This window comes from Colobus angolensis, unplaced genomic scaffold (assembly GCF_000951035.1).
Source record: "Colobus angolensis palliatus isolate OR3802 unplaced genomic scaffold, Cang.pa_1.0 Scaffold38, whole genome shotgun sequence".
NCBI classification, from domain to species: Eukaryota; Metazoa; Chordata; class Mammalia; order Primates; family Cercopithecidae; genus Colobus; species Colobus angolensis.
In genome coordinates, this window is record NW_012117154.1 from 3,639,347 (window position 1) to 3,654,124 (window position 14,778).

The following is a 14,778-nucleotide window of genomic DNA, read 5'->3' on the forward strand; positions in this document are numbered from 1 at the left end:
GGGAAGGGAAGGGAAAGGAAGAGAAGGGAAGGGAAAGGAAGGGAAAGGAAGGGAAAGGAAGGGAAGGGAAGGGAAAGGAAGAGAAGGGAAGGGAAGGGAAAGGAAAGGAACGGAAAGGAAGAAAGAAAAAGAAAAAGAAAGACAGAAAGAAAGAAAGACAGAGAGAAAAAGAAAGAGAAAGAAAGAAAGAGAGAGAGAGAGAGAGAGAAAGAAAGAAAGAAAGAAAGAAAGAAAGAAAGAAAGAAAGAAAGAAAGAGAGAGAGAGAGAGAGAAAGAAAGAAAGAAAGAAAGAAAGAAAGAAAGAAAGAAAGAAAGAAAGAAAGAAAGAAAGAAAGACACAAAGCACAGAACTAAAGAGTTTCAGGGTACAGGCTTCTAATGCCATCTTAGCCACACTTGGCAATGAAATCTCTAGGGTGCATGTGTGCTACTAATTCATTAACAATGTGGGCTTCCCACATTTAGGGTGGCTTTATGCATTAGTGCTGGGGCATCTGTTAAGACTTTGAGTCTGTCTCAAGTCTAAGTGTCACTAGGCTCCTGGATGCACATTCCTGCTTTAGCTTAGCAAAGTTCAGGTTACCTTTTGGTTTTCCAAATGAGGGGAGCTTTGGGCTCATTTGCAGAACAGATAAATGTCTTGTTAGAACTCATAAAATAACAATGATTCCTCATAACCTACCCCTTGATCTACCTGCATAGCACCATGAACCCAGATCCTCTTTGGGAACGGTCTTCCAGAATGGATCAGTTTTGTAACAATCCATTTCAAAGCATCTTTAAAATAATAAACACATTTCCATTCAAGAGAAGCAAGACACTTTGCCCCAAAAGCATGGTCAAATGTGACATCCGTCACTGATTTTTATCTTTAGCTTATTTGAAGTCCTGCAGGTTGACGCACGCTAACTGGTGCCGAGTTAGCTTGTGCTTTCTTGCATAAATGCATACCAAAGGAGGAGGCTTTTAGAAAGATTGGAGTTGATCACTGGACATGGGATCACATTTTATAAGGTTGGGGCTGCCTGCATCTCAGGCCCAACCAGTGACTCACTCTATAACCTTGCACTTCAAAGGATCTAGAAGTTGAAGAAAAACCAGGGCACCATTAAAAGCAAAATGCGGCTCCTGAACTCTTGGATGAGGTTATAGATTTTTTTAAAATGTGGGCACTTGCAGGCAATTTAGAGTTTAGGAGGTCGCTATGCTCTAAAATTAGTAAAGCACTCAGGAAGAGAGAATATAGGTTGACTACACTGCTAGAGTCCCATTTTCTTTCTTTCTTTCTTTCTAAAATTTTACATAAACGAACATCATATTATATTCATCTAACTAGGTTACTTGTCTATACAGTAAAACATACTCAGCTTAAAAACATTTTGTAGTTTCTAGCAATTGAAAAATGTGATCAATTTCAACCATATAAAATTGATCTCACCTAATCACTCTAATCCACTGGGGATCCCTATAATATTTTTCTATAATTCAAATCTCCTTATTTCCATTTTTGATCCTGATAGATGGTTACTCAGGCAATGCTGACATGTCACTAGAAATGTTGTCCTTACTTTTGACAATCAAAATACTCTGTCTATAGAGTCTGCAACTATATTTAAACTTATTCTTCCACAGGCACAGAGTCTGTACCTCATGTGGGTTTGCTTGTAATTGGGTGATTCGACTAACGCAATCCGGATATTTAATATATAGGCACCTATTCCTTCAAACTCTGCAGCTGCAATTTCCCTCCATGAGTGAGTTGAAAATACTTTGTATTATTAATGAACATTTCAGGGCCCTGCAGGGCTAAGAAACAAAGGTCTTTCTGGGGCAAGGCCTGACCTTTCATCGATTCCCCTTTACGACCCTCACCTCTGGCGCTGTCCTTTTATGGCAGTGCTTTGCACAGTTACAGAAATGAGTCTGCCCCTTGCGAGTCTTGACCCACTGCCACTACAATGTCACCTTTTATAGTTCCCAGAGTCTTAGAAATCTCTTCTCTCTCTAGGACCTAGCTAAACTCTTGTGATCAAATAGAAATGGTCAACAAGCAAATGTTACCCATAGTTTAAAAAAAGGTTCCATCTTGCACCTGGTAGATAATCTACAGTGGTTTGTCAAATTGAATTTATTGCAGCGTGTCTACATGAAAACTTGCCATTCAGAAGTGGTATGAAATTGTGTACCCAATCCTTGGCATCCTGACTGCCCTCTTGTCAGATTCTTGATTTGAAAACCTTTGTTAGCCATGTACAAAATGTGGAACTGCAGATACCTTTGTGCCACGGCAAGCTACTTTTCTGAACTCCTTTGCTCCTTAACCTCTCTTAGGAATCTTTGCCCCAGCACTTACTTTCTTCCTACTGAAACCTTTGTGTTGGATTTACCTTTTCCCCAGAACAAAGAAAACAAAACTGTTTCTGGGGAATGAAAGGCCATGTTCTCCGAGGTGATGGACTGCTGTCTTTACCGAGCCCAACTGCAAAACACTGGTGTCTAGAAGCAGAGAGGCCAACAATTAAAACGCCAGCCCCAGGATGTTTTCTGGAGAGAGCCCTTGTACAGCAATAATTAAATCACAAGGAACTACTAAGAATACAAATACAGGATGCATGGGTCATCATTTCAACCCAAAGGCCTCACTAACAGTCCACAGCACCTTTATCTGGAAGCACTCTCAGCGACAGGAAATGCACTGCTGGGGTGCTCAAGCTCAAAGGTAAATAGGAAAAATAAAATAATAGCTGGGAAGGATGGAGAGTGATAGGAGTCAGGGAAAAGAAGACAAGGTGAATTTGGCAGAGGGTGTAGACTGATGAGAAGCATTACCTAGATGCTTAACTCTTGTGATTAAATCAAAATCATTAATAAGAAATATTTACTATTGGTTTTTAGAACTGTCATACAGACAACGTATAGCCTTCTAAATGCAAGTAGTTAGACATAGTTATCCAACGGTAACCAGGACAGACACCCTTGGTATCTCATAACAATTCTCCTAAAGTCCAGGCCACCGTAAACAAGGGTTTTGAAAACATCCTTTTTGTATTTTAGTGATGAACACTCATGAACTGAATGGAATTCAACACGGTCCATGTTGCATGGAACTTCTCACCATAATGGGCTGTGTTATACACTTGTAGTTCTATTTTACTTAGCACTGAGGTAGCCTCCCTTTCCCTCTCCACTTGGGATTAATTTGTCCTTCTTTTTCACTGATGTAGGCCTTCTTTGAAGCCCTATTTCTGTATTCATGACAGTTTTGTTCTTTTACTGGTAGCTGCTTATGGGCCTACCTCCTACCTTAAACCTAGAGTTCAGAAAGCTCTTTCTTTTCATCTTTGTATATTAAGCACCTAGCATTCACTCAAGTAACGTCTGCAAAATTAAAAGATAATTGGTTCGCACGATTGAGAAAGAACATTTCAAGGAGACTGATGTTTACCTGAATTATTGGGCTGCAGGAGATTTACATGGACAGATTCTTAATTGTACAGATGAAGTACAATGTACTTTGGAATTGTAACTTGTTGGCAGAGCAAAAGCAAGTTGATAGTAAAATGTACTAGAATTCCATAAAAAGGGGTGCTTTGGATAAGTGAAGACAGGTGAAAATATTACCACGTTCTCTGCTCTAAGTGGATTATGGTCAAATTAAGTATTTACAGAAGGGGTCATTGTTTTCTAAATGTATCAGTAAAGTTTGGGATATGTTTGGAGGAGAGAGTGCTTCCAGATTTGTATTTTGAACATAACTTTGAAACATACACAGGATGCTGCATAGCAGTATCCCACACTACACTGATATTAAAATGAAAATACCTTGTGATGCACTTTACCGAAAAAGTGGCTTGGTTAAATACCCTCACCAGTAAAGAGCAAAAGACCTGGGAACATTTCTGCACAGTTTCATATTTGAAATAACTCCTTGTCCTCACATTGCAGAGCAAGGGCAAGTAAGGGCTCTTGGCCAGAAACTGAGAACAGCCTCATCACACAGAACGACATGGGGCTGGACATTATAATCATGGTGTCTGTTCACAATGGAGCTCATCTGGCCTGGCTTCTCCAGCCTTCATTATTTTTTTGCTTCATTAGAGTGAAACTCTTACACCAGGCTTCAGCTCCCATTTCTAATTTGGGATGGCATGTGTCGTCTGCTTCACAATGCTTCGCCAGTACCCCAAGCCCTCAATTTCCACTTCCAGTCAGTCAAATAATTCTCATTCCTGGAGCAAATCTGATAGATCTTTTCATAGAAAGCCATAATTGATGGCTTTGCTGGACCCATTGAAAATTAAAGAGACTCGAGTTAAAAAATTAATTTTCCTTGCCGACCAACAGCTAGGATTTAGGGGACAGGCTGGTTTTCACCTGATTTCTGACCGAGCTAGGAACATTCTTATTGTTCTTCCCTGAGGCTCTGCAGTGTCGCTGAAGGAATGTCAGAGAACCAGGCAGTGGGGGGACCTGGGTCAGAGAGGGAAGAGTCACTCCCTTTTGAGGTTTGTTCTCCAGCTGGCATCTCTCCCGGTGGCTGCAGAGCAGCAGGGGACATGCGGAGGTGGACAGCAGGGTCTAGACCTACCTCGCAGCCTCTTCAGCCTCTGCTCCCGCCGCCTCCTCCGCACAACCAGCAGGAGCACGAACAGCAGCAAGACCCCCACCAGGATACAGGAGATGGTCACCAGCATCTTGAGCCCCTCGTTGGTCGTCAGCCCTTCTTCGCTTTGGACAACTGATTTAATGAGTGGAGGAATTGTACCTGAAAGCAGGGCCACGGTGTTAGATGGCTATTAATGAAGACGGCATGGTGGAGCTTTTAGAGATGACAGGTTATAAAAATCGCGGTGTGATCCTAGGGTGTCAGAGGTGATGAAAAATGAAAAGAACTCTTTCTCTAGGCCCTGGTTAACTTATTTTCGTATTTATTTCCCTCCCTCTGCCTGAATTTCCAACTTATTCTATAGCGCACGTTTGAAAAGGACTTCCTTTTGCGACACACTACTGAGCGCAGGCACTTGAAAGCATGAGGCCCAGGCTCAGTGTTGACAAAAGCCACATGCATCTACCCAGAATTAAGTGTTCCCTTGACTGTCACCCACAGTACAATTGATAGAGACTACTTGAAAAAACTGCACATCAAAGAATGAACAAAAGGCTGGGCAAATGGACAGAAGCGCGTGTGCAGGGAGAGGGTCCTAGAAACACCCGCATAAAGCTCAAATCCCTTGTGATTAGGTTATTTGTGGGCTTCTGTCACAGGTGTAAGACCAAATCTACTTCAACAGCTGCCATTTGAGAGTACAAAAGCTACAGACAACTTTTCAAAGGGGACCCATCTAGGTTTCTAAAGGAGCCTACTTTTGATCAGGCATTATTCAATAGTGCTACAAAATCCAGATTATTTCGAGTTATAAGGAAACACTGATGAAAAATGAATTCTGAGCTATCTTAAGCTGCCTTCTATCCAGATGCTCAGTACAATGGATGCAGAGATCTAAACACGGGCATCCACCTTTTATGGGATATGTATTTTGCTACCCTCCATTATGTAAGATGCTCCACCCCACTGCACTTTCCATATACAGCAAGGGCCAGAAAGTCAGCACTTCAGGAAAAGAGAATGCAAAAATAATACAATTTCTCTCCGAGCAAAATGGTCTTTATCCTGCATTTAGTAAGCAGAGCAGGGATAACGGAATCCTTGTTCCTCTGAGATCTCCGCGAAAGCCAAGAAGACTGTTTTTCCAACTTTAAAGTGTTTTTGTGAAAACCCAAGTCTCCAAATGCTTAGAAATTCAGGGAAGAGGCACTTACAGGATGCCCATAAGGATGGGTCTGCAAAACCAAGACAACACAAGGACAAGCAGAAACATTTGGCTAAGGAAATGGCAGAAGAAAGAGTGAGATCAATAAATGGAGGACTCTGAAACCTGAGTGATACGAATGTAGGCTGAACATCTTGGTTTTCTCAAGATGAGAAAGTTCTTCAGGCACATGTGACAATAGAGACATTAAAGCTATCTATTCATAAGTTTGGTCCAAAGAAATCTGTAATCTCTTTCAAGGAAAATATAAATATGCAGTCTTATTTCTTACTGTCATAAAGTAATTTCATATTTCCAAAATGTAAAGGTAGCTTGCAGGATTTTTCAAAATTTAGGATCTTAAAGTGAGAAAATGGTATGTTTTCTTAGAAGACAAACATTTAAAATCCACAGAGCACTTTGTGAATTAGAATCACAGTTTCAAATTCTACACATGAGTAGTTTCTAATTAAATCATGAGCTGTGAGCATATCATCAGTGTGCACATTTAAGCTGGGTGCCCAGGCATCTGCACATATTATAGAGAAGCTGGGGACCAGAGAGTGAATATTGCAAGACAATGATCTAAAGCAAAAAAGATACTTACTACTCAAATGTGTACTGGTTAACAGAGGATTTTGGTGAACCCTTAAATGCTAACCAAAGTGTCTGAAGATCAAATAATTCAGCCACATTATGGGAAGAGGCCAGCTTGGAAGTTCTTCTCTGCCTGTGGGTGATGCTTTGTGATGGGGACACCTTTGAATGAAGTCACTCAAGAGAGGGCTATGAAATTAGAGAGAGGCAGCCCATGAAAAGCATCAGCCGTTGAAGAGACAAGTTGTTGTCTGGGAGGGCATAGGCTATTCTGGGGCCATAGGACAGAGTCCCTGCAGAGGCTAGGGACCCCGGCTGGTGTAACCAACACTAGAAGAGCTTTCTATAAGCTCAAGGTCTTCCTACAGCCCTGAGACCCAGGCCAGAAGTGCCAGGAAGACCCTGGGCTCTGGCGGAGGAGGGTGTTGTGGAAAAATGACCTTGGAGAGGAGATTTGGGGTAGGTCTGCTTTGTGTGCAAAGCAGGAAGAGCCAGTTCTGAGCCATCCAGACATTATAGGAGAAATTGGTCAGATGCAAATCCCAGGCAACTTCACCTCATTACATTAGCTCCTTGTGGTCATTTCTGTGGGTCCTTAGGTTCACAGCCGCTCTTCTTAGGATGGCATAAACTGTGCTCCAAAGAGCTACTTGCTGGAGCTTTAATAAAGCGGCCTCCCAAATGCACGAAGTAGAGGAAGAATCACTCTTCCAGAGAGCAACCTTTCTCTTCAAGGGCTAATGCTTTTCATGGGTTGCCTCTGTCTAATTTTTACAGCCCTTAGTTTTGAGTGGCTTCATTGAAAGGTGTCTCCTCACAAAGCATCACCCACAGGTGGAGGAGTAATTCCAACTTGGTCTTGGTTTGGCTAACTGTCAATAAAGGGTTTCGGTGTTTCTTGGTTAAGTCATTCAACACTGTGGTGTAGCTTGACCAACAGAAGATGAGTAGAAGACTCTGAGGAGACTTGCGCTAGAGTTCCAATTCATCCTGATGCATTGCTGCCGTTTTTACCTTGCAACTAGAGCACCTAACTCAATCCTTGCTGTTCCCCTAGTGAGAAATCAGCATCAACGCACTGCTACCGAGACCTTCTAAAGTTCCCCTACTAAGTTACAGTCAAGGACACGCTCCCTTTCAGCTTCGTTGGGCTTAGCATTTGTTCAGTTAGCAATAAATGGCCCTTGATACTAGAAAAAATGAGTGAGATTTTCAACCATTTATTTTTGGTTAACTAATGTCAAGAGACACCTCACCTAGTTTTTGGAAAGTAAATGCAAGTGGCAAGTGTGTGTGAGTTTGTGTGTGCGCACGTGTTCATGGATTTCTATTATCCTATTTCCATCGGTGACCCTGCTCCTGCCCAGAGACTAACATAAGCTCCTTTACCATGGAAAATTGTTTTTGCACATGCAGTTTAAGGGCATAATGAGTGCAAAAAAGAAAGTTGTTATGTGGATTGGGATGAGGTGGGGAAAGGGGTGGGAGACAACAAAAGCAATGTTAGCTCATAGACAACAACACAAGCACAGAACCACATGGTCAAGAGTCCTTCAGCCCTGAGAGAGATCACTCCTGCCCCATGACTCCCCACTGAGACTCCATCAGTGTCCATCAGTGTGGGTATACAACTTATGACACCTCCTGATGATGGCAACGGCTTTGGCCACTGCTGTGTTTCAGGAATGCTGGGTTATCTTTGTCTTGGAAACTCTCCCTCACTAAAACTGGCTTCTCCCCGAGGACCCTGCGCTCTGACACCCTTCTTATTCTATCTCTCCTATGCTCTCACACTTGCAGAATCCAAGCCTCATTTCATTTAAGTCTCTTATTTCTGGACACACAGTGATGGTCATCTGGATATAACGAACTAGGGAGCCCCAGACAGAGTTCACTGAATCCCCAAAGCCTAATGGGCTCCATGGGCACTGGTCACACACTATGGCAAAGATGATGTTTGATGGGAAAGGGGCAGGGCCCACGTGCACATTCCCCAAGACACAAACAGGAGAGCCATGAAGCCAGCCAGCTTACTGCCATCGTAGTTGAGCGTAGCGAAGTTGGCCTGCTTCTCCGCGCAGCCAGCGCTGTTGCACACCCGCATCTGCAGCTCATACCAGGTGGCTTCCTGCAGGTCATACAGGATGTAGGACTTGGAGAGAGAGGTCCTCTGAGCTGTGGTCCAAACTGTGGTCCCAAAGGGCCTGTACTCCAGTGTGAAGGAGGTGATGGGGCAGCCGCCGTCATTCCAGCCAATGAGGTTCAGCCTCACGCGCGTGGTGTTGATGCTGGCAAACAGCTCCTGCTCCTTTGAGAACTGGGGCTCTGCGGGAGAAGGCACATGGAGGTCAGCTGACAGGACACATGGGGAGGCCATCAGCACCTTCACGCATTTCCCTCAGACTGCTTCCTCCAGCGAGGCCAGGAGCTCAGTCCAAGTCTGGCTCACAGGCACTGGCAACTTGTCGCGTTAATAGAGACTTTATGGACCAACAGGCTTTCTCCAACCTGGGTGTATGAGGGAAAATTGCACGGGCGGAGGTTATTTTGGGGTATCTTAGAGTTCCCTAAAGAACAATGCGACGTTCACGTATGGGTTTCCTTCTGTGGTTTGCGCTGCAGTGTGCTGGGCTGACCTTTTTCCATCCTCATGTGATGAATCTGACTCAAGAGAAGACAGAGTTGGATTTGGGAAGCACCAACAGATTTTCCTCCACAACTAAACACTTGGTCTTGGAGACCGGGGACCTAATGGATATATTTCTGCATAAATCAATCCCAGATCATTTGATCTCTTACCACTTGTTACTCAAAACTGTGGCACCGGGCACAAATAATACCCTTGCCATCTCATTACTCACTCTCCTGCCATCTGACCCCACCCCACCTGATAGGACTCCCATGGGAGGGAAGCCTGCAGAGACATCTCCTCACCTTCTTCCTATGCTCACACAGAGCTGCATCACCCCTCCTTCCTTCTGGGGTTCCTGGGACAAAACCTCTTTCTCTGAATATCATGTCTTTGGGGTTCATCTCCTTGAAAGTCCACATTTTAGATTAAAAAAAAAATGCAACTCATTTTGAAGTGTTAACAATTTACCCATCATTTTCCCTCTGAAAAGCAGGGGCTATGCAGCAAAGTGGAAATGATAGGAAGGTGGGGGTATGGGCTGGCTGAGGGAGAATGGTGCCTCAAAACGGCTGAGAGGGCCAGTGTCACGCTTCATGGCTGTACAGCCTTGGCACCTCACGTTCACAACACTCTTGATTTTCAAACGACATTCTTCTCTTTAACTGCAAATGAAACAATAAAAGAGAGGACCAGAACACTCTGGAAGGTCCAGCTGTCCCTCTCATTATGCTGTGGCACTGCTGAAGCCATTTGAGGAATGACAAAGTTCAAACACATAAACATAAAACATGATGGATCTTTTATGATTCCAATCTCCCCTTCTGGCTGGGAAAATGGAGGATATTTAGAAGCGACGAGAAGGCATACCTACCTTTTCCTAAGGTCTTTGCTTCTATGATTTCACTTATACGCCCTGGGCCCACTCCATTTTGGGCTGTCAGTGTGAACTTATACCAAGTCCCACATTTGAGATTTTCCAAGCGGTAGGAACGTTCGCTGGGGCTGATTGGAAAACTCCCCCACTGCTCACTGTTGTCCTCAGAGTACTGCAGTATGTATCCTGCAGAGAATAAGAAAGAGTCACATAGCACTGTTTGCTTTCTATGGGAAGTGGGTTGACGTTTGCATTTTGTGTGGGTAATAGAATGAACGTTCTCAGAACTGAAGAATCTTCAGAAGGCACGTTTTCACTCTTTCTGATTCCAGGAAATTTAACCCAGCCTGGGAGAAGCGCCATGACGTATTGATTAGTGAGTCATTTGGGCCACACCAGACATTATCACTGCAAAGTATTGCTGGATAGTGTGGTCAAAATTAAACCACTTTTCTGCTCATTCTCTTCTAAAAGCCATATTGGGCAGCAGGGAATATTAAGTTGCTAAGTATCTGCCCCTCAGATCTTATGTGCCTGAATCCTTGAGTGCAGACGTAGGCCGAAGCTGAGTTATTTTTGCAAGACCTGAATCTCTGGGAAAGGGACACGTTATCAATGGGAGCAGAGATTTCCTCAACTGCCTCACTCCTCATGCACTCCTGGTCTCACAGTCCATAGACACTAGGAGAAACAGCTCCAAGTCTTACAGCCACCCCAATATTCTGACAGTAACCTGGCTTCTCTTTAGTTTGAAAAATTCCTCCAACAATTCATTCCTCCACAGGACCACTGCCTCTACTTTTACAACTACTAACAATGACTGTCCACTCTTGAACACTCACTCCATGCCAAGCCCTGTCCTAAGCCCTTTGCTTACAGGATTTCTGCAACTCTATGGAACAGTGATGACTCTCCCACACTGAGATCCAGAGCAGCTAAGTGGTGAGTCCCAAGTGCAGAAAGGAGGACACAGACCCTTCAGTCAGTCTGAAGCCTATGCTCTTCACCCCCGTGAATGCTGAAATATTCTTCCTGTTAGCTCCTTAATCCCTGTTATCTACAGCCATGTTCCTTCTCCCCCCTGGCTAGTGGCCTGGAATATGGTGTCTTTGCAACAACGGCTTGGTACCTTCTATTCCTGTCCTGTGGAGCTCCATTTTAATAAAAACAAAGCATTTTTTTCCTCTGCACACTACAGTGTCTCCTAAACCCAAATGGGCAGGTTTGCTGATTTCCACACCCCTCACATGGCGATCACTCATCTCTGATGCCTCCTTCCGAGGTCACGGCCAGTGTCTTCCCTACTCCTTTCAGGCTTCCCTCCCCACTGGACTTCTGTAGCCATAGGGTCCCTGCTCCTTCCTGACCCTTTGTGTTCCTCATCTGACCTCCGCAAAGCTCCTTCAGTATCTGACAGGTGATATCTGTGCACCTGTTCCCAGCCACATCCCAGCCTGTATTCCAGCCGCCCTACACATTATAGGGATTCTGCTTTCCTCCCACTTTCCACCCTTGAAGTCACCTCAAAAAACTCCTCTAATCCTTGGTGATAGGCCTGTATAGTTCCCCGTCCCCTGCTATCATCCTCAGTGCCATCAGTGTCCATCAGTGTGGGCACACAACTTACGACACCTCCTGATGATGGCAATGGCTTTGGCCACTATGGTGTTTCAGGAATGTTGGGTTATCATTGTCTTGGAAACTCTCCCTCACTAAAACTGGCTTCATCCCGAGGACCCTGTACTCTGACACCCTTCTTATTCTACCTCTCCCATGCTCTCACACTTGCAGAATCCAAGCCTCATTTCATTTGAGCCTAAAGCCCAGGGTTCCTCGAGCCCATCCCCAGGTGCCCCCCATTTTTTTCCTACAAGAAGGTTCTCTAGTCAGCCTGGAACCTTTGGTAGGCTATTTCAACAAGGAGCCTAGTTTCTCCCACTCTTTAGACTTCTGGCCATGCTTATGTTACTGGTAATCTGTGATCCACTTTTCTTCCCAGCTGTCCAGAATCATTTAAGAAAGTCATTAGGCCAAGCGTGGTGGCTCAGGACTGTAATCCCAGCACTTTGGGAGGCCAAGGCATGTGAATCACGAAGTCAGGAGATTGAGACCATCCTGGCTAACATGGTGAAACCCCGTCTCTCCTAAAAATACGAAAAATCAGCTGGATGTGGTGACGCATGCCTGTAGTCCCAGCTACGTGGGAGGCTGAGGCAGGAGAATCACTTGAATCCAGAAGGCGGAGGTTGCAGTGAGCCTAGATCACGCCGCTGCACTCCAGCCTGGGTGACAGAGTGAGACTCCATCTCAAACAAAACAAAACAAAACAAAACAAAACAGAAGAGAAAGTCATTAAACTGTGATAATTATGACTCCTACAATTTGTGCTGCAGATCTGCAGCTGGATCCTTGTAGCTTCTTGGCAATGACTTTGTTCATCTATTAATGACTCCCTGTGCATTCCACGAGGCAGCTGTTATAAACCTATCCCATGATCCTCAAATCCACAGACACATCCTCACCACTGTTTAAAAAAAAATCACCTTTTCTTTCCTGAAAAAAAAAAAATGAAAAGAAAGAAAGGTTTTCCCTTCACCCACTGGAATGCTGATAAAAGTCTAACAACTGGTTCTTGGAGAGGAGGAAAAAGGCTCTTATTTGTAGCATTTCTGATTTCCATGGTGAGGGAATGTTCTTAGGATGGCTGTGGCTACTGAGTGCAAAGCTGGGAAGGGATGGGGCACTTCACTCTTGGAGCCGGAAGGAGCTGATTCAGCACACCACCAAAGTCACTCTGAAATGCTCCTGACTTCCGGTTTACTTCCCAGCCTTCATTCTCTCTCAGAAGAAAGGGTGTTCTCTGCCTTAGGAAGTCTAAGCCCCTATTCTCTCTCCCCAGCCCTGGGACCTCTTTTATGGCTCAGGCCCTCTTTCCTGTGTATCTTCTGTCTCTAGCTTAACTCCACCTACACTAGAACGATCATGCTCACTCCTTCCATATAAACCTCATTTAGGCCGCGTGTGGCGGCTCACGCCTGTAATCCCAGTACTTTGGGAGGCCGAGGTGGGCAGATCACCTGAGGTCAGGAGTTCGAGACCAGCCTGGCCAATGTGGCAAAACCCCGTCTCTAGTAAAAATACAAAAACTAGCTGGGCACAGTGGTGCGTGTCTGTAATCCCAGCTACTTGGGAGGTTGAGGCAGAAGAATCCCTTGAACTGGAGAGGCGGAGGTTGCAGTGAGCCGAGATAGTGCCATTGCACTCCAGCCTGGGTGACAGAGTGAGACTCCATCTCAAAAAAACAAAACCTTGTTTATATACCTCAACTATGAACTAATTGCAAAGGCTTTGTGCAAATAGATTGTTTTACATGTACACTTTAGGTCTTCTGTCTTTTATTACTTTCTAAGTCAGGACAGTACGTATGGTTACATAAATGAATGACATTGTGTTGACAAAATAAAAAAGAAACAGTATTTAGAATCTCAAAAAAGAGATGTCCAAATTTCTTTTTTCTTTCTTTCTTGCAACTGTTGATATTTCACTCTGTGAATAAGCATCCTTGGATGAATGATTTGAGTTTCAACAAATATCCTAAAAATAGATGTATGGTTTCTGTCATAGGTTATGGAGGGACTGTTTGTATGTATTTTTTGGGGAGAATAACTAACATATACCAGTCATTTGCTGAAGATGTGTCACTTATTGGCATGTGGATCACACAATTAATCAACTATTGTGGACAATCTCTATCTTATTACCTCTGATGGAGCTGCCCCCATTGTCTCCAGGGAGCCAAGAAAGGGTGATGGAGGAAGACGTGGTCTTGGAGACTGTAAGCCGAGGCTGATCTGGTGGAACTAGAGAGGAAACAGTTTTTAGAAAACACGAATTAGTTTTTTCACATCTTTAATTTTCCTGAACAGTCATTTACCAACTCATTTTTAACAGCCACTTATTAAATAAGTGTTTTAGATTGCCAAAATAAGCAATTCACTTCTGTCAAAATGTCTATTTAGTTGATATCCTGGGCTAAAGAGATAGAACAGAGTGAATCTATTATTTTTTTAAAAAATCAGCCACATTTCTTCTTGGATTCATATCTAACGCATTTCCTCACTAGTTCCTTGACTGTCTGAGTTATTCATCACTAATTGAAATCTTCTTTAAACTTACTAAGTATACATGCCTCATTTTACTATGAATTTCAGCCATGAAATTTAAATGGAAAAAGATAAATGGCATCCACTTAGCAGTTCTGTTCTTCTCAGGATGGGAAAGGGGAAGGAGGAAAAGTAGCTAGTGGGAAAAAGAATTGGAAAAATCTTCACTTTCTAAGCTATTCCTCCAAGATGCAACACACACACACACATACACACACCCCTCTGAAAATCAAAAGCAGGCCTTGGAACTGCAGAACATGAACTGGTCTCTCTTACAAGGCTTGTAGAATACATACTGGTAAATAAGTCTGGACCAGTTCTGAGGACAGAAACACTAAAGAAATTCAGAATCAGGTTATCCAAATCATATAGAAAGCTTCATATAAAGCTTCGTATAAAATTCCCTTCTCTTTTCCTCTGAGAGAAGCCTGATATATTGGCCTATCTCTTTAGAGTCATAATATAGTGCCTGTCTTCCAAAATGCCCTCGAATTATCCTGACTTCAATTAACTTGAAATTCAAGATCAATTTTGCAGTATTTTTAGAAATATAGTCCTTTTCCTTTCCTTCCATCCCACTGAGAACAGTATTGATTTTACTTTTACTTGCTGTAATCTATTAATGTGACAACACCTAAATCCAAAGAGGCACACACTTTGATTTTTCTACTAATAAAATATTGCTGTGCATACAAATCTGAA

General features: G+C 43.5%; 1 protein-coding gene across 1 annotated transcript in view; it reads right to left on the minus strand.

The window, feature by feature from the left end:
- Window positions 1-14,778, minus strand: part of DSCAM (Down syndrome cell adhesion molecule) — an 849,899-nt gene that overhangs the window by 56,908 nt on the left and 778,213 nt on the right. Inside the window, exons 24-27 of the mRNA XM_011954055.1 lie at window positions 13,675-13,773; window positions 9,911-10,099; window positions 8,442-8,732; window positions 4,589-4,765 (exon numbers count right to left, since the gene is read on the minus strand). Coding sequence (XP_011809445.1) covers window positions 4,589-4,765; window positions 8,442-8,732; window positions 9,911-10,099; window positions 13,675-13,773 — 756 coding nt within the window. The remainder of the gene's footprint in view (window positions 1-4,588; window positions 4,766-8,441; window positions 8,733-9,910; window positions 10,100-13,674; window positions 13,774-14,778) is intronic.